This window comes from Parus major, chromosome 1 (assembly GCF_001522545.3).
Source record: "Parus major isolate Abel chromosome 1, Parus_major1.1, whole genome shotgun sequence".
Lineage (NCBI taxonomy): Eukaryota > Metazoa > Chordata > Aves > Passeriformes > Paridae > Parus > Parus major.
The window spans coordinates 14191441-14212711 of NC_031768.1; the positions used below are offsets into that span (position 1 = coordinate 14191441).

The 21271-nt window shown below is 36.3% G+C and overlaps 1 protein-coding gene across 7 annotated transcripts in view; it reads right to left on the reverse strand.

Moving 5' to 3' along the window:
• Window positions 1-21271, reverse strand: part of CNKSR2 (connector enhancer of kinase suppressor of Ras 2) — a 205760-nt gene that overhangs the window by 58744 nt on the left and 125745 nt on the right. For all 7 annotated transcript variants that reach the window (XM_019006570.2, XM_015625115.3, XM_015625107.3 and 4 more), the window contains 2 exons: window positions 18274-18363; window positions 16673-16887 (listed from right to left, as the gene is read on the reverse strand). In XM_019006570.2, coding sequence (XP_018862115.1) covers window positions 16673-16887; window positions 18274-18363 — 305 coding nt within the window. The remainder of the gene's footprint in view (window positions 1-16672; window positions 16888-18273; window positions 18364-21271) is intronic.

The window sequence follows — 21271 nt, forward strand, 5'->3', positions numbered from 1 at the left end:
CCCAGTTTACATGACTAGGTTCAGTTCAAAGAGCAGCTTTGCTTCTGCACATGGCACTTAGTGCTATGCCTAAACTGACACGATAGTCTTTGGTCAAATGTTGGACTCGATGATCTTGGAGTTCTTTTCCAATCATAATGACTCTGTTCTGGTTTTCTCCTCCCTGCTTCCCAAACCCATGAGCTCACATGCAGCAGACTCAGCTTCAAAGGGATCTCTTGCCTCACAGCTGAGAGGTTTTCATGCAGCAAAAATTAACACGCCTATGGGGAAAAATTACCAGCAAGACAATAATTAAGTGTAATCAAAAAATTTAACTGACTTGCTAGTTGTGATGATCCCTTGGAGATCATATCTGTCAAAAACTACTCCACTATATTTCTACCTCAGTGGGTCAAAGAAGGCCTCCACTGGGAAGTAAGAAAGGATCCCACTTGTTTTCATTCCCTGACTCTTGTACTTTTTCTTCTACTGGTACCAACTGAATCGGCACCAGCTCTCAACAAACCAAGACAGGAACACCATTCCAATTATATCACACAAAGAATTTCAACCTGCAAAGGACTAATGCCCCAGAAATAACAGAGTGGCTGAGCACAAGTGTGTAAATAACTCCCACTGAAAATCTTACTTAATTCAAAGTGGATGAAAAAACACACACACACAAATCCAAACCCTTAGCATTTCTCAGTTCACAACTCAGACAATTTCATTCTGCTGTTTGCCTTTTCTGCACTATTATTTTCACAGTGTCAAAACAGAAAAGGGAAACCTCTACTCCATTTTCTCACAAGTGAATATGAGAGCAGGTGAGAACAATATGAAAAGCCTTCTCTTTAGATGTTTTGTCTGTAAATTGAACCTGCAAACTTCAGTTCGCACCTCTTAACATCTGAGTCAGTTTTTGGGAAGAAAGGGTAATGAAGGGGTATCAGTTTTTAACAGGAAGAAAGCATTAATTTACATGTCTAACCATTTTTCCATACATCATGTTATATTGCAAAATAGGTTTTATTAAATTCAGTTATTATTCTAAATTAGCTCATTGAATTAAATCATAATTAAGGGCAAATTCTACAACTGAGTGAAGTTCCTGGGAACTATTTCAAATGCAGTGATTTTAACTAACACTTAGAATATTTTACATAAACCTTAGGCTTCAAGTTAGTTCACCCTTTGCAAAAAACAGCACCATCTTTTTTTTAACTCAGAAAATGTATATGTAATATAAAATATGTAATTAGAAAACAACAATAACAACAAAAACAAAAAAATTGAGGATTAAATCTAAAAATGCTTCTTTTGTTGCTGTTTTAGGAACTCATTGAATGCAATCTACAGCCTCTTACCAGTTTTAAGATAATGCTTAGTGATGTTTTCTCAGTGGTGTCAGGAGATCATGTCTTTCCTGCTGATCAGAGCAAGGCTTGCTTTGAAGCCAACACTCAATCCTGTTCTTCTGGGTCATCTCTAGCCCAGATAAACTGTCTCTAAGGAGGTGGATTCTACAGCTTCTTTAAGCAACTTGTCCTAATGTTGGCTACCACAATGTTTCCCCTTTTACAGCCTAATTCTGTGATGTGGCAAATAAGGAAATAATATAACTACTACTTCTAAATTCCATGAACCCTAAAAACATGGATTTACACCAAAGCAAGAAATTTAGTTGTATTAATGCTAACTCACTGTAAGATACTGTTTAATCACCCACCCACAAAGCCAAATTCAATGTCTGTTCACTACATTTTGATTCTGATACACCTTGAGCTTTGAGTAACTGCTTTCATAAACATCTTGTCCCAGTTTCCAAGAATCCATCTCTTCTGAGATCATCATCATCATTCTGAGAGCAAGCATGAAATGAAATAGAAAGCAGCATTCCATATTAAAGAAAGTTGTTAGTAACTCAATGAGTAAAATGGAAAGAAGACAGACACTGCAAATAGTCAATAAATGAGTATCTTAAGACAAGTGGAAACTGGCACTCCTGAAGAAAATGTGAAACTGTTTAATCGTATTCTGAATTATTTGCTTTCCAGTCATCCAAAATACAACTAGAGAAACTTTCCATTACCTAAAAGCAAGGTGTCACTTGATGTTTGAAAATATATCAAAACCCCTTTGAATACACTGAGACTCAGTGAGTTTTTTAGACACAATAATTTTCTCCTGTAATATGTGATCTTTGAGCTCGTTCTATTTAATAATACACCTAGATTAAGCCCTTTGACAAATGCATCTCTAAGGAGAATATCAAAGAAACATTTAAGGTATATATAAGTCTCCCTGTTAGCAGCCTCAAAGGACATGTATTTTAACAGGAATGAAACACCATCTATTAAAGGGTTTTTTCTATGCTTCTGGTTTGGTGCAGGGTTTTTCTGGGTGTGGTTTTTTTTTGTTTGTTTTTTATTTGTCTGTTTGTTTTTTTCTTACAAAGGTTCCAGCATCCCTCTAGCCCTACATTTCTGAGGTCTTAGCTGCAAATTGCATGAGCCAATGGAGATTTCATTGTGCAGGGAGGAGCCATAACAGTTCCTCTCTTCCTGCAAATGTTCATTACCAGACTTGCTGTGTGGGTTCTATTTCTTTTAGCAGCCTTCCAAATGATTGACAGAGTTCCAAAAGGCCAGCAGACTGCCCACCTGCAACGAGCAACCTACCCAAGGGCAAGCCTTTTAGGATTATAGCACAGCAATGCAGCTACACTGGAAGAAATGTGCAGGTAGAGGCTCATACCAACCAAAGAGACCCCCACTGGCCTGTACTTGCTTTTTGGCAAGAAAATAATCCCAAATAGGTGGAACAATCAATGCTGTCTGCATGCACACAATCACACGTCAGCATCTTTGTACGTATAACATTTTAAACATTACAACATTTTAAAGAAATGAGACTATCATGTTTTTGTCTCATTCTCAGAGTTACCCAGGCCTCTCTCCCGGGAGAAAGTATTTATTATTGGTTAGTTCTGTGACTGATTGCTCTATATTTGCTCAGAAGGGAAACAAGACTGAAAGTTAGTCATTAATGTTCAGAAGCCTGAAAATGTATTTATTATTAACTTATTTAGTAGTAATTTCATACCTCTCTATTTGGAAAAATGTGTTTAAATGAAATGTGAAATTATTTAAGTTTCAATGATTTAACTTTTTTCATGCCAAATAGGAAACTTAATAAATTGATCTTTCAATAGTAATATTAAATTGGAGTTAAACCACTGTCAGAAGAGGAGAATGTTTGATAAAACTGTTATGATGAATGTTAGAAAACTTCTATTCCAGTTGATAGCTCAAATAAAAGTAGAAAACAAATAGACTGGTTATTGAAATGATAAATTTGAGAAGATTAGTTATTTTGAAAAACTTCAAGAGTCTGAGGAATATGTCTAAAGATTTGAGGTCAAGCTGCTCCTTAGACCTTCTGTAACATCTAATATAAATTAGATCTGTGACCAACAGAACGTTACATCCATGTCCAAGAAATAAATTTATTTTGATAGTTACATAAACTTCTTCATAGTTACAGAATTTGTAGGTTTACCAAAAAAAGATCACACTGAAGATTCTCTGAAGGAACAGACTGGCCATAGCAACTAGTACTAAACTGGACAGCTCCTAAAATTCTCACTCAAGGGTTTTTTGTTTCTCCACTATTCTTCAGCGATTTTTCACTCACTCATTTAAAAAAAGCTGGAAGAGAGAACCAGGTTATGGAAAAAATAATACACAATCCTTCTACCCAAATTTGAGCTCAGCCTGATTGGAAGGGAAAATGGCATATTTCTTTATAGCTTTATTTAGAGCTCAGGTCAAATGTAATTTTTCTCAAGCTGCAAGTTTAGACACCAAGGAACTGTTTACAAGCAGGCACTTCCCCTCTGTCACTGTAAGATAGCTTTCTCTAGTTTCAGCAGGGTAGCTTGTAACACATCTGATTACTGGAACTTTCTGCTACAGATGGAAAAGTCAGTATCTGGGAAAAAAAATGAAAGCTGGTTCTGCCAATTATATCACTGATCTCTCACTTTGAGAGAGAGCTCTCAGTGCTTTGAGAACACTGGCAATGTTCTGTTTTCACAGCTCTGATAAACCACATACACATTTATCTGCATTTGGTGCATTGAGATGCAAAATTTTAGACCTAAAAGAGGAGTGAAAAAGGGGAAAATGTAAACCTGTTTAGATACCATGTCACACTCTGCATCAGTATTAACATCTCATGCTTAAGGGTACTTGCAACACAGGACTTTGCCAAAATCTCTTTTTGTTTACCATTTTGTTTGGTCTCCATTAGGAGCTTATAGCAGACAGTACTACTTATTTTCATGGATATTTGTGGAAAATAAAATTTTCAAGGACTGTGTTACAAAGACATGATGAGGGAAGACCTCTGTCAGATCAGAAAGTTTGAAGCCTCCTGCCAATCAGCAGCAAATTTTCATTCTTGCATTTTGTTAATGACCACAAGGAGAAAGAAACTGTATGTATGTGCCTTAAGAGTTTTTTACTGTAAAAAAAAAGGAGGCTGAGATCTTGAAGCTGCCAACTTTTTATCTGAGGTGAGCAATGGCTGTATGAGCTGTTTTGGATGGTCTCCTTATCACACAGTCTACAAGAGTTGATATTCTCAAAGATGTCTATTCTTTTCATAAAACTGCTCCTATGTCTGCTTCTCCAAGGAGAACAGGCTAGCTAAGAGCAGAACTACAATTGTCTGAAATGTGATAGCAAGCACAGCTTTTCTGCTCAGGGATTCTTACTCATACTCCCATTTCTAAATGTTTTCTTATCATTTGGGGAGGGCTCTGTGGCAAATGTTACAGTAGCTGGATACTGTAACTTAGCAGCTCCAGCAGCTAGTGCAAATACTCTGTGCAAAGCTGTTAGCATAATGAATGGAAAAAAAAAATAATTTTTTACATCTTCAGGCTGTTTGGAAAAATAATATACAGTGGTGTTGCTTTCCACCACCAGGGAAAGATTTTCCTTCCTAGCCATTAAGCCACAGGACTCTTTTAACTGAAATACCAAAGCAGTAAAAATCCCGGACATTATCTTTAAATGAGAATTCTCATATTCCCCCAGTCTTTTCAACTGGCATAACAAGGACTGCAGCAGTGTCATAGCTGCCTGAAGCAAATGAGAATAAAAAGTTAAACTAGACAAGTGCTGTTCATCAGAATAATTTATTCTGAGATCATTCTTCTGCTCTACATCTACTTTGAAATATGTAATTTTGGTACCTCCCACACTACTTTTTATTGACAGTAAGAAATCTGGGAGAGAAAGGGAGCATTCAAAAACTGTATGTATCCTTTAAAGGCAAAAGTTCAAGATGCATCAGAGTGTGTGCTTCAAATGCACCCATCTAAAGAAAACTAGAAACGAAACTATCACCTGTTACAGAACAGTATTTAACCCTTTATTTTTATTTCTACTCCCCATCAGTTCCCAGTTTAACCTCTTACTGAAGAGAATGGACCGCTCAGAAAAACCCCTGAACAACTGAGGCAGGAAGTCAGCCCTGGAGATCATTTTTTCCAGCCTTGTTGCTCAAAGCAGACTCAAACAGAGAAGGTTGTTCAGGGCTGAGTCCAGTTGGGTTTTTAGCATCTCCAAGACGGAGACTTCACGAACTCCATGGGCAACCTGTTCCAGTTAAACCATCTTCACAGTAAAAGTAACTTATGTTTATATGGAATTTCCTGTATTTTCTGTTTTTGTCCATTGCTTTTTTCCTTTCACAGTGTGTCTGAGACAAGTCACCCCAAAAGCATCTGAGAAGCCTCATGGGTACTTGTACCCTGCTGCTATGCCCCTCCAGCAGATATCAAACTCTGCATTTTCCTCCAGGAAAAATCTTGGTTTGCTTAGAAAATTTCTGTTCTATTCATAGGGAAGATAGGTTTTTTTCTCTTGTGATTATCTAAACAACAAGACTATCCAAGCAGATTTAAGAAACTTATTATTGATCTATTATTGGATTAAAGAGGTGGTCTGTGGCACAACATGGAGCCAACCTTGGACCTTTTCAGAGGGAAACAAACTGCTGTAAAACAGGTCACCCATGGGGCATTATCAACATCTAGCACCAACCCAAGGTGTTTGTAGAGGAAAAATCATTAGCCTAGAATGAAAGCCCCATGCCCCCTTACAACCCCTTGGTGCTTGCTTATGGTGAAGATCACATACAGCTCCTTCTGCAGGAGGAGTGAGCAGCACTTGTGACTGTGCCCCTCACCATGATGTCTTTCATACTGCTCTGTCTGATTGTGTGACAGAAAAAAGTGCAGAGGGTGTAGGTGCTCTGAGAAAACAGATTTCTGCTTTAAGGAAGATACACTATTGCAAGTTATTCTCTGTTAGCACTTGGACATAATATGCTTTGGTGAAAGAAACAGGAAACTCCTGGCTTTCAATAGAGGGGAAGTTTTCAGGGGGAAAAGAAAGAAAAAGTTTCATAACATCAGGAATTCTGATTAAAATTCATACCAAACACTTCCATTACCTTATGAATTAAGCCAGAAAAAGAGCATTTCATTCCAGGATAAAAGTCTCATTACTTCCTGGAATTCAGTAAAATTTCCTCTAAGCATAAGATGAAGTAGCCCTTTGCAGAAGGTGGGGAAAGATAACATTAAGTATCTTTAATTCTGAGCTGGCCATGGTGACCTTATGGATACAAACCAGCTTACAAGAAGTTTTACACACCATCCTGAAGTCAGAATTCTGTAGTGTTGGAAATGCTATCTACTTGGATTAATCTGAAAGCAAAGGGATATACTTGAGAAGTGAACAAAAAGCATTTTTTGCTTTAGGAAAAATACCAGGCTGCTTTTTCCTCCACAGCACAGTAGCAGAGATGGATTGGCTGACTCAGGGATCAGGCACTAAGCAACAAGCACTTCTCTCCAGTAAAACAGAAACACCTAATAAAACAGCTTTGGTTCAGGAGCTGCAGTGCTGCAAAGAGCCATTTTCCTCCCAAGTGGAACCACACAATCTCCCATATTGTGTGTTAGCAACAGGCTCCAGGGGCCACCACTGTGTAAGTGGGGCAGGGGAATGGGGCAGAGACTCCTGTGGAGTCAAAACCACTACTTGGAAAAAATCCCTTGTTCAGAAATAATGGAGCTCTTCGTCAGAGCCCTTTGAAAAAATGGCACTCTGAAACAGGCATATGTGCCCCATTAATTCAAACAACATTTCCACCACTCGGTACAAGTTTTTTAGAATGCCAAATTTCATGACACATGCCAGCCAGTGTTCTTGGTTAAATGCTTTCCTAGTCCTGGTATCTCCCTTTCCCTTGTGCAGGAAGGAGAACAGAGAAGAAGATCCAGTAGAGAAGTCAGGTCCTAGATGGAAGCTCTCCTGGATGTGAGAACCCACCATCCTGCAGTGGTAACTCATGCTGTGTCCCCTCTGCAATGCCTGACATCAACTTCTCTGCTGCAATGTGCTGCTCTTAATCTCTTCTTTATCAAAGGGGAATAACCAAGGGACTAAATCACTTATTCTACATTAATAAAAGATAAAACTGTGTTATTGTGATTGTACCAGCTACTGGTAATGTAGTTTACTGATGTACAAACAATACCTACAAAGGCAATGGTCCTCTATCAGGTAATAAAAGCAGGATACAACCAGGAATGATTCTACGAAATAGATAACAGAAAAAAATACAGAATGGGGATGTGAAAGGAAATTAGGAAATGTTCTGAGTTGAGAGATTTATTAGTGTATAGATCTACATCTCTAGACCATATAAAATTACACTTTCAGACCATTATATTTCATGCAGTAAGGAATAAATCTAGACTTGCAGAACTGGACTAGATGACCTTTACAGTAACTCTCTCATTTTTAAAGAATTCCCCAGCTTTGTCATAGAAAGAAATTATGACAGGCCATTTTTTCCCCTCATGGTCACAATGCAAAAGAAGGTAATAGAGAAAATTTAAACAAAATTTTTCCACAAAAGAATCCTATTGTGCTTCATAATCACCCATAAACCAATATTACTCCATCTCTGGAGGATTTTGCTTTGCTTCAATAATTAACTCTGGATTTTAGTAATGACCAGAGAGTATACAGAATTAGATGTAAAATTTCCCATATTCAATACCTTCAAATTTCATTTGGGCAACCACTTCCCCAGTAAGAGCAAATAAATAGTATTAATTATGTCTTTCAAAGAGAAACAATACAGATGTGAAAGTACTCTCTAATCTGTGACAGGAATAATATACCTCAAGAATAATGCAGATATTATTCTATATAATTAAAATAATTAGCAGTCCCTCCCAAGGACACTGAGTATTACTGTTTCACAAAATATATGTTTAAACAAGACTCCAATATAAAAGCTGCATATGCATATCTGCTCTCTTCAGTCTTGAGTTCAAAGGACTGAGAATCTAGAACTGGGAAAACAGATGTGAGATTACTGAGGCACATTCCTGAGATGATTTTAGTTAAGCAGCAATGAAACAACAGAAACTATGCCTTAAATCCAAGCAAGCTGCTATTCTCTCAGCTATTGCCAAAATACCTGTTTTGCTGTTCATCACCAGCTTTTCTGCCATGGGCACAGACAAGCAGTGCTGTAGGTTGGCCAAGAGTTCATTCAGTCTCCATCTCAGGAGGTGTTCAACATCCAGCTGGGAAAAGCCCTGAGAAGCCTTGTCTGACCTCAGAGCTGGCCCTGTTTGAGCCAAAGACCAGAGCACACAACCTCTTGAGGTTGCTCCCAGACTGAATCATCCTATTATCCTATGCAGTTTATGCTGGTTGCTGAGGCATCTGGGTTTTGTTTTTCTCTAGCAAACTCATTAGATGCCTTTTTCTCTCTGGCATCTTTCTTTCCCTCTGTTCAACATTTTACTTGGAATTATGACAACTGGCTACCCAATTTATTATGTTTTACTGGTACCATCATTAGTAACAGCAGTTTGTATTGTTGGATATATACAACAAATATATATATATGTGTGTATATATATATATATATATTCAAATACCATACTTGAATATGGAATTTAATACAGATCTGAATAGGATTAAGTGAAAGAGATTAACTGTAATAGCAGAGGACTAGACCCAGGAGGCTCCTCTATTCCTCTATGTTGATTGCATTAGTCTAAATATAATATAAAGCCATCTTCCATTAACAAGGAATTTATATGTATTGCTCTTTTTCTCTCAGAAATGCAAATTTTGAACCAAAGTTTTACCAAACTTAGATGGAATAGCAAAAATTACCTTTGACCACAACAATCTGGCTATGCCAATCAGTTCCCAGTTCTCACAAGAAAGGCACATTTTGCTTATCGGTTAACTGTTTTACTGTATTGTTTGTTTTATATGCTACACAGTTCCCTTATGACCTAGATGAAGTCCCTACAGAGATTTTAGCAACATGAATGTTATTTTTATCACTTATTTTATGTCTGTTACATTTGTGAAGTGCTGCATTCAAATGAAAGGATATATACAGTATTGTTTAGATGGTTTCTTTTGGGCATGTAGAAGCTGGCCAAGTCCTGGAACCACTATTCCAACTTGAGAATGTGAGACATGTTGCTCTCCTGTCTGAATCAGATAAACAAACCACAAGTATCCAAATGAAACAAACCCCACATTTGCCAATGTGTAGGCATTCAAAGCTGCCCATGGCCAATGTGGCTGTGGGACATGATGTTTCAGACTCATGAAGGCAATAGGTAAAAATTTCCTATTACTTATACTCCCTTACTTAATTTTTTAAGAGTTGCTCTTTCTAAATGTCTCTCAGAGCAAAGGACTATGTATACCTGAACAACAGCAGATTAGGCTGATGAGAAATGGAGACAAGCTCATGATGCCTTCAAAGCACAACTGCATTTGCTTCTCTGCATTGCATTATATGAAACATTTTACTGGCACTTTTGCCTCTGAATAGACTTTGAGGCTTTTAAAATACCTCCAAATCAGATTATTCTATAACTTCATAAGCCTCTTCAGCTCAGTTTTACTGCAATGCAGTGAGTTTCTTCCATTTCCACACATGTGGACCTAGTTACTATCACAGCCTTATTTCCTCGTTCATTATGCTCACTGATGGAAAAGGGAGCAAGGAGTTGAAGTCCTGGAACAGGCCAAACAACCCCCTAAGGCTACAAAAACCGAGCTGTGACCAGCATAACCTAGAGAAGAAAGATGCAAATGTCTTAAATGCTCCAGTCACCTCCAGAGAGGGGTATGTATCCAGGTGCTTAGCTTTTACCAGCCAAGCCCTGCTGGAGCTTCATGAACATACAAGTCCTTGAGAAGAAACTTGGCCACCACAGCAGCTCAGAGTGTTGGACTTTTCTACTGGGGCACCCAGGAGCCTACTCACAGTCCTGTCTGAGACAGCTGTTTTTGGAAAGTCCAGACATCATGAGAAATTACAGAAATTACCATTTCTTTCACTTGTGAAGTTTCAACAGCACACGTGATACTTTTGGTTAAGGTTTGTGTTTCCCTACCTTTACAGTAGAAGCTAGAGTATGCATATTTATATTTAGATTATAAAGGGCTAGCTTGCAACAAAGCAGTAAAGAAATGATTTTTTTAAATAATTTTCTTACTGTGGTAATTAAAGACTGAAATTTTTCACAATTATTTCCAAAACTGTTCATTATATTTATTTAATTTCTGGACAGTTACTTGAAATCCAGTGCAGTTTCTTACCTGGGAATATAAAAATGCCAGTGGTTTTTAACTGGAACACCATTATAATTTTTTTACATGACATAACTCTTGCATTTTCAAAGAGTTTAAGATTTCATTTGCTGATAACTAAGTCTGTAATCTATCTGCAAGATTCAGTATTATTTTAATACATATATTTAAATGGAGATGAAAGACCACAGCAAAGAAGTAACACTAATTCAAATATTAACAAAATTTATGGAGATACTATTGGAAAAGATTTTTCACTATGCACTTAGGTTAAACTGGACTTTGATATCAACTGCTAGATTTTTATTCTATAACAATTACATGTCTAACTACAGACTATTGTGAAAACAGGGAGGAGAAAAAGAGAGCCTTGTTATTTAAATACTGCCATAGTTGGACTCCAGACATTTTTAAGAAGAAAATGTACCAACTCCATCTGCTGTAATGGTACAACCACATTCAAAATTTCAGACACCTACTTAAAATCTGTGCAACTGTTTTTTAAATTTTTTTCTCTGCAAATTTTTTCATTTATTTACAAATATCCATAACAAGAAAATTCAGCAAACTGGAATTCTTTAAATATGGTGATACTTACAATTATAGGGAACTATTAGTTTTTTAGTGGAGTAGTTGTGTTAGGGCTGTTTTTTTGGTTAATCATTCTGCACTATTTAATATTTTTTAGATGTCATTTTTATCAAGAAGAGTTTTGTGATAAAGTGATGGGTAGCTTGCACACAAGTTTTTTTGGAAATTAATATGCACATGTTCTGCACTTTTTAAAATGCTAGTTATTGTGTACTCCAGTTAAAGGGTTTTATAAATACATGCATATTTGATTCAAGAATTTTCATCAAAAACAACATAGTTTAAGAATTATAGTTATTTAACTATATTAAAATTATTTAAGTATTAAAGTATTAAGTATTTTCACTTTTTACTTCCTTTCAGCCATTCTGCAGAGAGGAACAGAAGAAGTACAGGAAAATCAACCACTTAAGTAGAGTTAGACTTAAAGCTTTTATAATCTTGAGGTTTTTTTTTGTAAATTCTTCTCTGAATTGACAACACTTAAATATATAAATTTTGAATTCAACTTTTAGAGCAGAAAGGAGAATGCCTGGCTCTCCGTGGGTGCTCACTGCAGCAAATATTGCTGTTAATTACGTGATTAAAAGTCATCGACCTCCGTGGATGCTGATACATTGCTAAAGAGGGAAAAAAAGAAGTTTGCCAAAGTTGCACCAACTTAATTCAATTTGCAGATGAAAGGTTTTATTTTATTTGTCCCTTATTAAAAGTAGAACTGGAACACCAAAGATAGTGCATGTGTACATATCTACACGTGTAAATTCAGCAAAATCCCAAAGGTACAAAACCTTGATTTATGTCCTCAACCCATTACTGAGAGACCTGCTTCAGATGTATGAAATTTATGTGACATTTTGCTACTAAACTAACCTGACTCTCAAATGCAAATAAAATAACTAAGAAAACTCCTCTAATTAATTAAACAATTTTTAAAAGTCTGGTCATCACAGCAAAGTGAGAAGCTGTTATTTTTCTGTCACTTTTTCTACAACAAGCAAGCCACTATGTATTGCTAATAACACAGGAACAAGTGAGCATACACTGGAAAAGGCAGAGGGATAATGGGAGGCAGGAAGGGAGAAGAAACAAGGTAAATAATAAGGTAAGTTTGTTTGTGCAGGTTACAGCCTATTGTATGTAGTAGGGACTTATGCAAGAAAAAGTGATCTTGCTTACTACTGTAAACAATAGCCTGTAACCTTTTCTTCACATTTCAATGCTGTTTCTAGGCTAAGGGAAGCTTTTATTGATCCAGTTGGCAGCAAATTAGTATTAACCTGATGCTGAACTTCTTCTGACCCATGACTCTATCTCCCTCCTAAATAACCACATTATTTTCCTTCAACAAAAACAAAGCACAACACACCAAGAAAATTCCTATACAGAAAACATAATGAACTTGAGAAACTACAACAATATGTCCCAGCTTTCATCTCCTGTGCCCCAAAAGTTCAAGACAATTTTAACTGCACTGTTTTCTGCCTACAGAAATAGATCACATTAAACACCTGCTTGCACATCAGATTAGCAACAGCTCAAACAGTTTGTCTCAGCTTAATAAAAACATTAACACTCTGTGTTGGTTTCTTTACAATACTGAGGAAGGAAAATGGAATGCAAGAACAACAACTTGTCTAGAAATCAACATAACACTGAAAACAGTTCCTAGGATGGGGAAAAAAACAAACCAAAGCAATGTAGAAAATTTGTATATGAGGATTCAGAAATGCCAGAAGAGGATACAAGAGATGTTTAGCTCACAGACACAACACAAATTAGTTTTTGTTTTGCTATGGTATCAGCTACCACACTGGCTACGTTCAGTGGACACAAGCAAACCCTGTTCACTTTCCAAGGCTGCATCTGAAATGCACCCTTGACCAGACACATTTTATTGCAATGACAGGTCAGCAGTACAAACAAAACTGTTGAAACCAGGGATTTTATGCAAGCTTAGTACCCTGGCAGTCAGAAAAACGCTAGACTGCCACAATCTTGTGATCACTCTAGAATGTAACAGTTTGAATCTGCTGGCATTTTACAGAATAGCTTTTAGCAAATAAACAACAACCAGGCACTTCTACATTACCATGGTAATTTTTTTTAACACTATCCACTTTGTTTACAGCACAAAAAAATAATACCATTTCTGCTGTGGTAATTTAATTCAGCAGTGTACTTTTTCAGTCAAACATTTCTCTTTTCTGTAGAGCCATACATAAAAGCAGCAAAAGGAGTTGAAGTCAGCATAACTGTAAAAGCTGTTTTTCTGCAGGAAAACTTCACAGTAAAAAGGTAATCAACCTGCTCACATCAGTGGCTGCAAAATTCAAAAGTAAAGAGAACTGGAATTGTAAGGGGATTTCATCATTAACAAGTGGGATGTATTTTAGTCCAAAATTATTTAACATTTGTATCAATGGAGTCAAAAAAGAATGAAAACATCACTGAATAAAGGTAACACAGAATCAAAGACCGGTGAATGACACAAAACCTGACTGCTGAGTGAGCAGCATGGCTTTTACTCCAGGGAATTCAGTAAAAAGGAAAAGAAAATAGAAGGAAAAGAAAAGAAGAAATTAAATCTGCATGCTTTCTATTTCACTGAATACACACATTAAAAATTTAATGTCAGAACAAAGAGACCCCACACTAAACCCCAGATTCCTGGAGTTTCAATACTCCTTAGTTATGGACTTGGAAATCATGGGGGCCCAGTTTGAGGGTCCAAAGCCCTTACTCTCACATATTTCATAGTTAGGGTGTTTCAGAGACATGGATCATTCAACAAGCATACCCAAGAAGTCACATGTTTTAACATGACCAACCATATACAACATTATTGTATATAAAAAATGCAAAGATAAAAGGTTTTAGATTGGGAATATCAGTCTTGCAGATAAGTGATTTGAAATAATACCATTACAGAAGAAATAAAACTTAAACCAAGTAACAAACATGTCCTGATTCCAAGGCTGTGCTTAAAAACAGTAATTAGTCCTTTAAGCATTTAAATAGAGAGGTAGTGAACAGGAAGGGTTATGTAACCTTTCCATGCAGCTCCTGGAAAGTTATGTGCTGTGCTGGCATATATACTTTAGGAAGGATGCTTAAGATAGTTTAGGATTAGATATGAAGATTTGAAAGAATAATGAGAATGAGGAAAGGATGTGAAAACCCAGTCTTTGAAGAAAAACCTAAGATGCTCATTCTAACTCTTGCAAGCAAGAGGAGTCTACAGAATTATTTGATTATAACCTCTAAAATCCTGTATTGAGGGATAAATTTGGTAACAAAAGATGTTTATATCCAGAAGACAATGGTACATTTATAACTATGGTCGGACATAGAAGCCAGGTAAATACAGGTTAATAGGTGAATATTCTTAACAACATGAGCAATCACAGATTGGAGCTACTTAACAAGCCTGGAGGAGTGTTCTTTAACACTGGGACCTTATGCAAACAACTGAGGCACTACAGGTTCAAATTCAACTAAAGCCATGTGGTAGAAGCTGCTCTTTACTTTAGGAAAATCTACTGACTTGTGGTATACACAGCAGAGAGTCACAGTATTCTCTCTCCTCCTGATATTCTAGCATGATGAAAATATTGACTTCTGAAAAAAACAAACAAACAAACAAAACTGAATAAAAACCTCCAGCTCTTTCACTACCATCAGAGCAGCTCCTCTGCACTCAACTCATTGTACCCAGAGGCTTCCACTTACAAACAATCTGAAATCTTTGGAAAAAGCTAGATAGCTGCTGCTTGTAAAAAAAACAAACAAACTGTAATAGGACAGTCACTATTTAGTGATCTTTAAGATGCAACTTGAGTATAAAATATGTTTTCATTGTCTGATTTGTTATCTATATCTGAATAAAATTTTACTGCAAACAAATAGGAGTTCTTTGTGCGTTACCTGTACTCCCCCATTCCTTGTCTGCTCACTGCACTGTTTCTTTAAGATTGGAAGAAAAGTTCTGCCCAATTTATTACAAAACCTTTGACTCTGCTATGTGGCAAAAGATGTATGCACCAGAATACTTGGGTGTCACCACCACTAAATAGAAACTCTGGTAGTGCACGACTGCAGCCAGCTTCCAGAGGCAGCATCAGCAATATTCAGCTGCAGAGGGCTGTAAATGCTTTGTGAAGGGCTCCCTTCCATTTCCCCTGGGACAAATCAATAGTCCAAGATTCCTTTTTCTGTTTACTTCATGCATTTTGCTCCATAGCCAGTAAGCAGATCAATACTGATTTGTATTCTAAAGAATGAATAACCTTTATTTATTTTTATATAGGAATAAGCCCCAACTAAACTTTCAAACTAAACTTTCAAAAAGGTGTTGAAGATTTAATGACATTACAGAGAGAGATTCTTTAATGGTAATGATGCACAAGAAGGACTGGCTGATACTGGTGGAATTTGGGGTGGTAACATTTCAAATGCTTTGTGGATGGATATCCAACGTAAATGAGAAATGCTTGTTGTCAGTTCTACGCTTGCTGTTGCTCATGAACTTCCAAACAGGTATACATCATTTATTTTTGTACAGAATTTGGAAACTAGTCTTATATTATGTGATAGGGGGAACCAAAGAAAAAATAAAAAGATGGTATCTTAAAATAAAAGTTTTTCTCACTGCATAGTGTCAGGAATTTAACATATACTGAGAAAGGAAATGTCACTGAGAAAGGAGAGAAGAGTATTGTGTCGATACACGGAAAGTGCTATGAGGTGAATGTCTTATCACATCTAAGATATGTTATGATCTTCTAACTCCATTTTTTGGACACACTTAAAAATGAGCAAGTCACTGCAATTTTCCTTTTGCCTCCTATTCAGCAGAACCACTACCTTCACACATATACTTGCATTCCTGAGGGCCGTATGTTACAAACAATTACATGCATTAGAGCTCCTCGTACCTTGAAAGAAGAACAAATGCCTCCCACAAGTTTTCCTGCCATTATCAGGCCTTCCAAGTGCCTGTAGTAAAGGGGTTGTCTGACAACACTTAGCATATTGCAGTGATAGAGGTGCTGGGAAGGTTTCCAGCCAGTCAGCAAAGTGCTGATGCTACCCTTTCCATCAGCAGCAACTAAGTCAAGGCAGAGATATCACTCTGTATTTCAAAAGTGCCATTTTCTAATAAAGGAAATAAAACAATGCTGTCCATCACACATCTTAACAGCAAAATCAAGAATTCTAAAATATTTCTTTGAGACCTAGTTAATGTCTGAAGAATATAAATCAGTGCAACAGCAGCAGTCCAGAGAAGGTTTGAACACCACTGTAAAATCAAGACTGTCTCTTATGACAAGCACAGAGCAATGACTTTTGTTAATGTTATTTTTACTCACATGGTACAAAGCAGTTTCTGGTCCAGGTGTGCCCATGACTTCTTGTCTCAATGACTCCATTTGTAAACTAGGTAACAGCGAGTAATGACTTGGACTACTACTCTTATCTCCCTTCTTTTTGGACTTTTTCCCAGTATCCTTTTTGCTATTCCTTTGAAACATGTAGTCTTCTTGACCTATTTTCTCATTGCTCATATAGCGAAGCAATGAATTTTCTGTTGAAAGAAAAGTAATGCAAAACATCACTGTGAACTGTTGTAATCATATAAATCCTGCTTCCAGAACACAGCAATCTTAGCAATATTCTTGCTAAGATCTACTGTCACTTTTAACTCTTCAGGACTATTTCATTAACAAAGACCATATGCTTCTTCGGTTCAGCTGTAATAAGAAAGCAAACTTTTGGTAGGGAAAATTCATGACTCTTACAGTTTTCTGGTATATTTTAAATAAAGGGAACCAAATATAAAAGGAGTTGCACATCAATAAATTTTGCCTTGGAGTTTTAAAGAATGAGCAATGATGGATTTCTGGTAAGTTTTGGGGTTTTGCTATTCTTTTACCAGGAGTCTTAATGAATACAAAAGTTAGTGGTACCACACATTTTAAAGTAATTTGCTCTGAACATTCATTGGAGATCATTCACCCTGTCATATATAATTTCCCTGAATACTCTTCCAGGATATAGCAATTTGTAGCTGAGACATCCTGAGAAGCAATGTCTGTCAATTTAGGAAACCTCAGCAGATTTCTTTTTCACAAAATTGTCTGTCTTTCCTTGCACTAATGTCAACTTCTAGTATCCACAGCCTCCTGCAGCAAGAGGTTCTTTAGCTTGAACATTAACTGCACCAGCTCCTTTTCTTTTTATCCAGCAACCAACAGAGATATTCAATCTCTTTGTTCTTTTTTCAGAATAAACACTGACAAACTGTTTCCTTTCATTCTACACAAGCTTTTATAAACCTTTATTATGTTCTACTTAAGTTCCCCAAACTGATAATGGTAATGATGACTGCTTAACTGACCCCAGTCCAAAAGTCAATTCATGCACCTGTTTAGTTTTTGCTGTCTCCTAAACCTTGAATTTAACCATATTTTTCTTAAGAGAGTAAGAGACTGGAATTGCACATACAGAGCATGAGCAACAACTGACATGGCAGCATAAGAATATTTCTAAATTTGGTCTTGTATTCTTTTCCTAATAATTCCAAAGTGTTTCCTTTTTTGATCCCTACTGAATATTTAGTTAATATTGTACAGAAATAGCTACCATTACTGCAACATCTTGTTCCTGGCTGATAACAGCAATCTCAGAGGTCATTATTTCATATGTGGAGTTAAGTATCCAAGGCTCACAACCCAAAATTTTGAAGAACTTATCCTCTTTGAAGTAAATCCCATGCTGTTCTAGAATGTTTTCCAACCAACTTCCTCAATCCTAAAATAAAATCTGCAAAAAATTCAGCATACCTAATAAAGAAAATACCAAAACAGGTTCCCAAGCACATACAGCTAAGCAAGCAGCAAAATGATGGTGAAATATTTTAAGGAAGATAAAACCTATAATGCCTTGTATAAGATATGTTCAGATTACTTACCTCTCCTAGTATCTCTTTTTATTTTATTGGGGTCCTCATAATCTCCCACCCAGTTATATTCTACTGGCATAGAAATAGGCCTCAGCTTCCCTGGAAATAGAGGAAAAATTGAGATCATGCACCATAAGGCAGCATTAACCCCATATTCTTCAGAAGAAAGAACAAATTATGTGATAAACTGCTATTCTACAGGATGGCTTATGAAAGAGGATCCAGCATTGCCTCTGAACAAGAGGTTAAGACAGGAGTCTTGTTTTCCTTAACAGAAAAGAAGCAGCTAAGTATTTAACGGATTTTTTTTTAAGTTTAGAAAATAAATTCAGTGCACTAAAAAATCACCACTGGAGTGACATGTGACACTGACAAACACAGTTTTCACTGAGTAGGATCTATTTCTTACTCTGGAAGCCCCTGGCACACACATGGGAGAACTGTTTTAAAGCACATGTGAATTGCTGGTAACAGAAACCTGTGCATATCACTGAAGTACCTTCACAAATAGCATATTTGCTGGTGAGCTTACATGATCCATCAGTAACCAAGAAAGAAAGGAAGTAGAAAAACCTCTATATGTAATTTATTTTGTAGTATCTCATCCACATAAAAAAGTACATTGTCATTACTAAATTCACTTTGACTTCAGACTGCAAAAAACAGAATAGCTGTATACTATCCAATCTTTTGAATTTTATTGGAAGCTGCTGAATTGATTTTAAAAAATGCTGTAAACTATGATTTCTGTTTAAAGATTGCACATATGTAGTCAGACATCAGTGAAATCAGTGTGATATGGAACTCAGTGGGGCCACTTAGAGTGGTCTAAATTCTTTAGCAAGTTAAATAGTGTACTGAAACAAAGTGTAGGTAAATAATGTACTGAAACAAAACAGAGAATCATAGCACATGGCATATTATCTGATAGACTGAAAACAAAATGTTTTCCCAACAAGATCAGGCCTTGCTCTTTTTTGAATCAATCTACCAGTCACAAACTCAAATAGTGAGTAAATAATTTTATTTTAAAAGTAGCAAAGCTGAAAGCAAAAACTTCAAAGGTTTTATTAATTATTTTAGCAGAAAATCCCTACATAAAAGTCTTGCATCCCTACATAAAGTCCTTAATTTTTGAGATTAAATCCATGATACACTGAAAAAAAAGATACATGTTTATAATGAAAACAAATATTCAGGCATGTCCATCTCCCTGCTGAACTTCTGTGTGCATGGAGAGCACACCATCACCATGCAGGCAGCATAATGGTAAAAGTTTTTATCGTCTTTTAAAAAAAAAACTGACAAAAAAGTTGTACGTTCTGTACAGACCACAGGATCAGGTCACAAATACATCACTACCCAGGAAAATCACGTGTATTTTAAATTTTTCACTTATCATTCATTTTACTATTTAGGGTCACATATTTAAGCCTGATTGAAGCCAGTGAGATTTAGCATGCACAAAGTCATTTCCTGATGGATGTATTTGGCTCATGTTTACTTAATCAGGAACAGCTCTCAACAGTTTATTTTCATAGAAAGAAAACCTTCTTTTCATTGTTGAGGCTGAACACACAGTATCATATTAATAGGAACTGCACACTTAATAAAATAGAAAAGCTACTAAATTGATTGTTAAAATCTGATTGTTATCAAAAGTAACAACAAATTTTCTGAAAAACCTTCAGCTGCTCAAAGTACCTGCTTTTGTATCTGGCATTAAAACTGCGATGATCAATTTATTTCTTTCCTTAAACTCAAGTTTCATTTGCTTGTTACCCCACCTAACAATCTTGTTTTTAGCCCATATTAATTTCCTAACTTCTTTTCCATGAGGAGGACACTCAGGGAAATTTTTATCTTGCATGTGAACAGAAGCTTTCCAAGGCCAATTAGCAGCAACTGTAGAAGAGTTTGAAGCCAGTAAGTGCATGAAAGAGAAATATCTTTGTTAGTATCATCAAAAAATGTTAAAAGATGTCAGTAAAGAAATTACAGAGGGCCTCATTAACCTCTCATGAAGGAGAACCCAGAAAATTTTTGTAAAAAAACTGACACATCACAAAATGAATGGTAAGTACATATTGAAAACAATTATTTCTCTAGGCCTGGGACCTAGAGAAATAATTGTCCTTGACCTTCTTTAATGGGTGACCATAAGCCAGAAGAGTGTTATTGTCATTTTCCAGATTTCTGTGAAACCCCAAGGTCATGCCTACCCACAAACCTTATGTTAACAAATGCCATGTGAGAAACTAGAATTTAATGCTAAAATGGTAATATTTTTAGAAAATACACTTAAATGAAAGTGGACTTGACAATGTGAATTCATTAAAAAAAGTGCGATCAAAAGTGAAAGACTGTAAAATAAATGTGTTAAATAATGACTGATTTTCAGTGGAGTCTTTGATCCATGTCTTTATGACCCTTTCTGCTAACAGAAAAAGAAGGCTGAAAAAGCTATCCTATAACATAATAATGGATTCAGCAGTCCTTGAAGAAGAAATGTGTTCTTCACTCTCAACATCAGTATTAAACTTTAATGTCTGGAGCAGTGAGTACATCCCTATTAATGGAACTGACTGCAGCCACCAATTGTAACATTTGAAACACTGGAGTAATAAAATTGATATATGCATTTTGAAAATGTACCAGTTATTTTGCACAGAATAGGCATGGTTAGAAAACACTTGAAAAGGCTTTGAAATCAAAAGGATACTGAAGATTTCTCAGCAGGATGGTATAGAAAGGGTACATTTTTTGAAAGTGCAACCTTTCATGTTGTGCAAGCACATTGCTCCAGGTCCTGAGGATACTTTACACAGCTCAAGTTCAATTTATATCAAAGTTATCAGGCTGGTTGTCTGGGGCTTGGCTGCATTATGTACTAAATCCATGCTGATTCATATATTTACATCTATTTTCTTCACAAAGGTATATGATGACAGGATTGCTATAACAACTCTAACATACAGCTTGTGCTCACTTTAAAAACTGAAGTAAC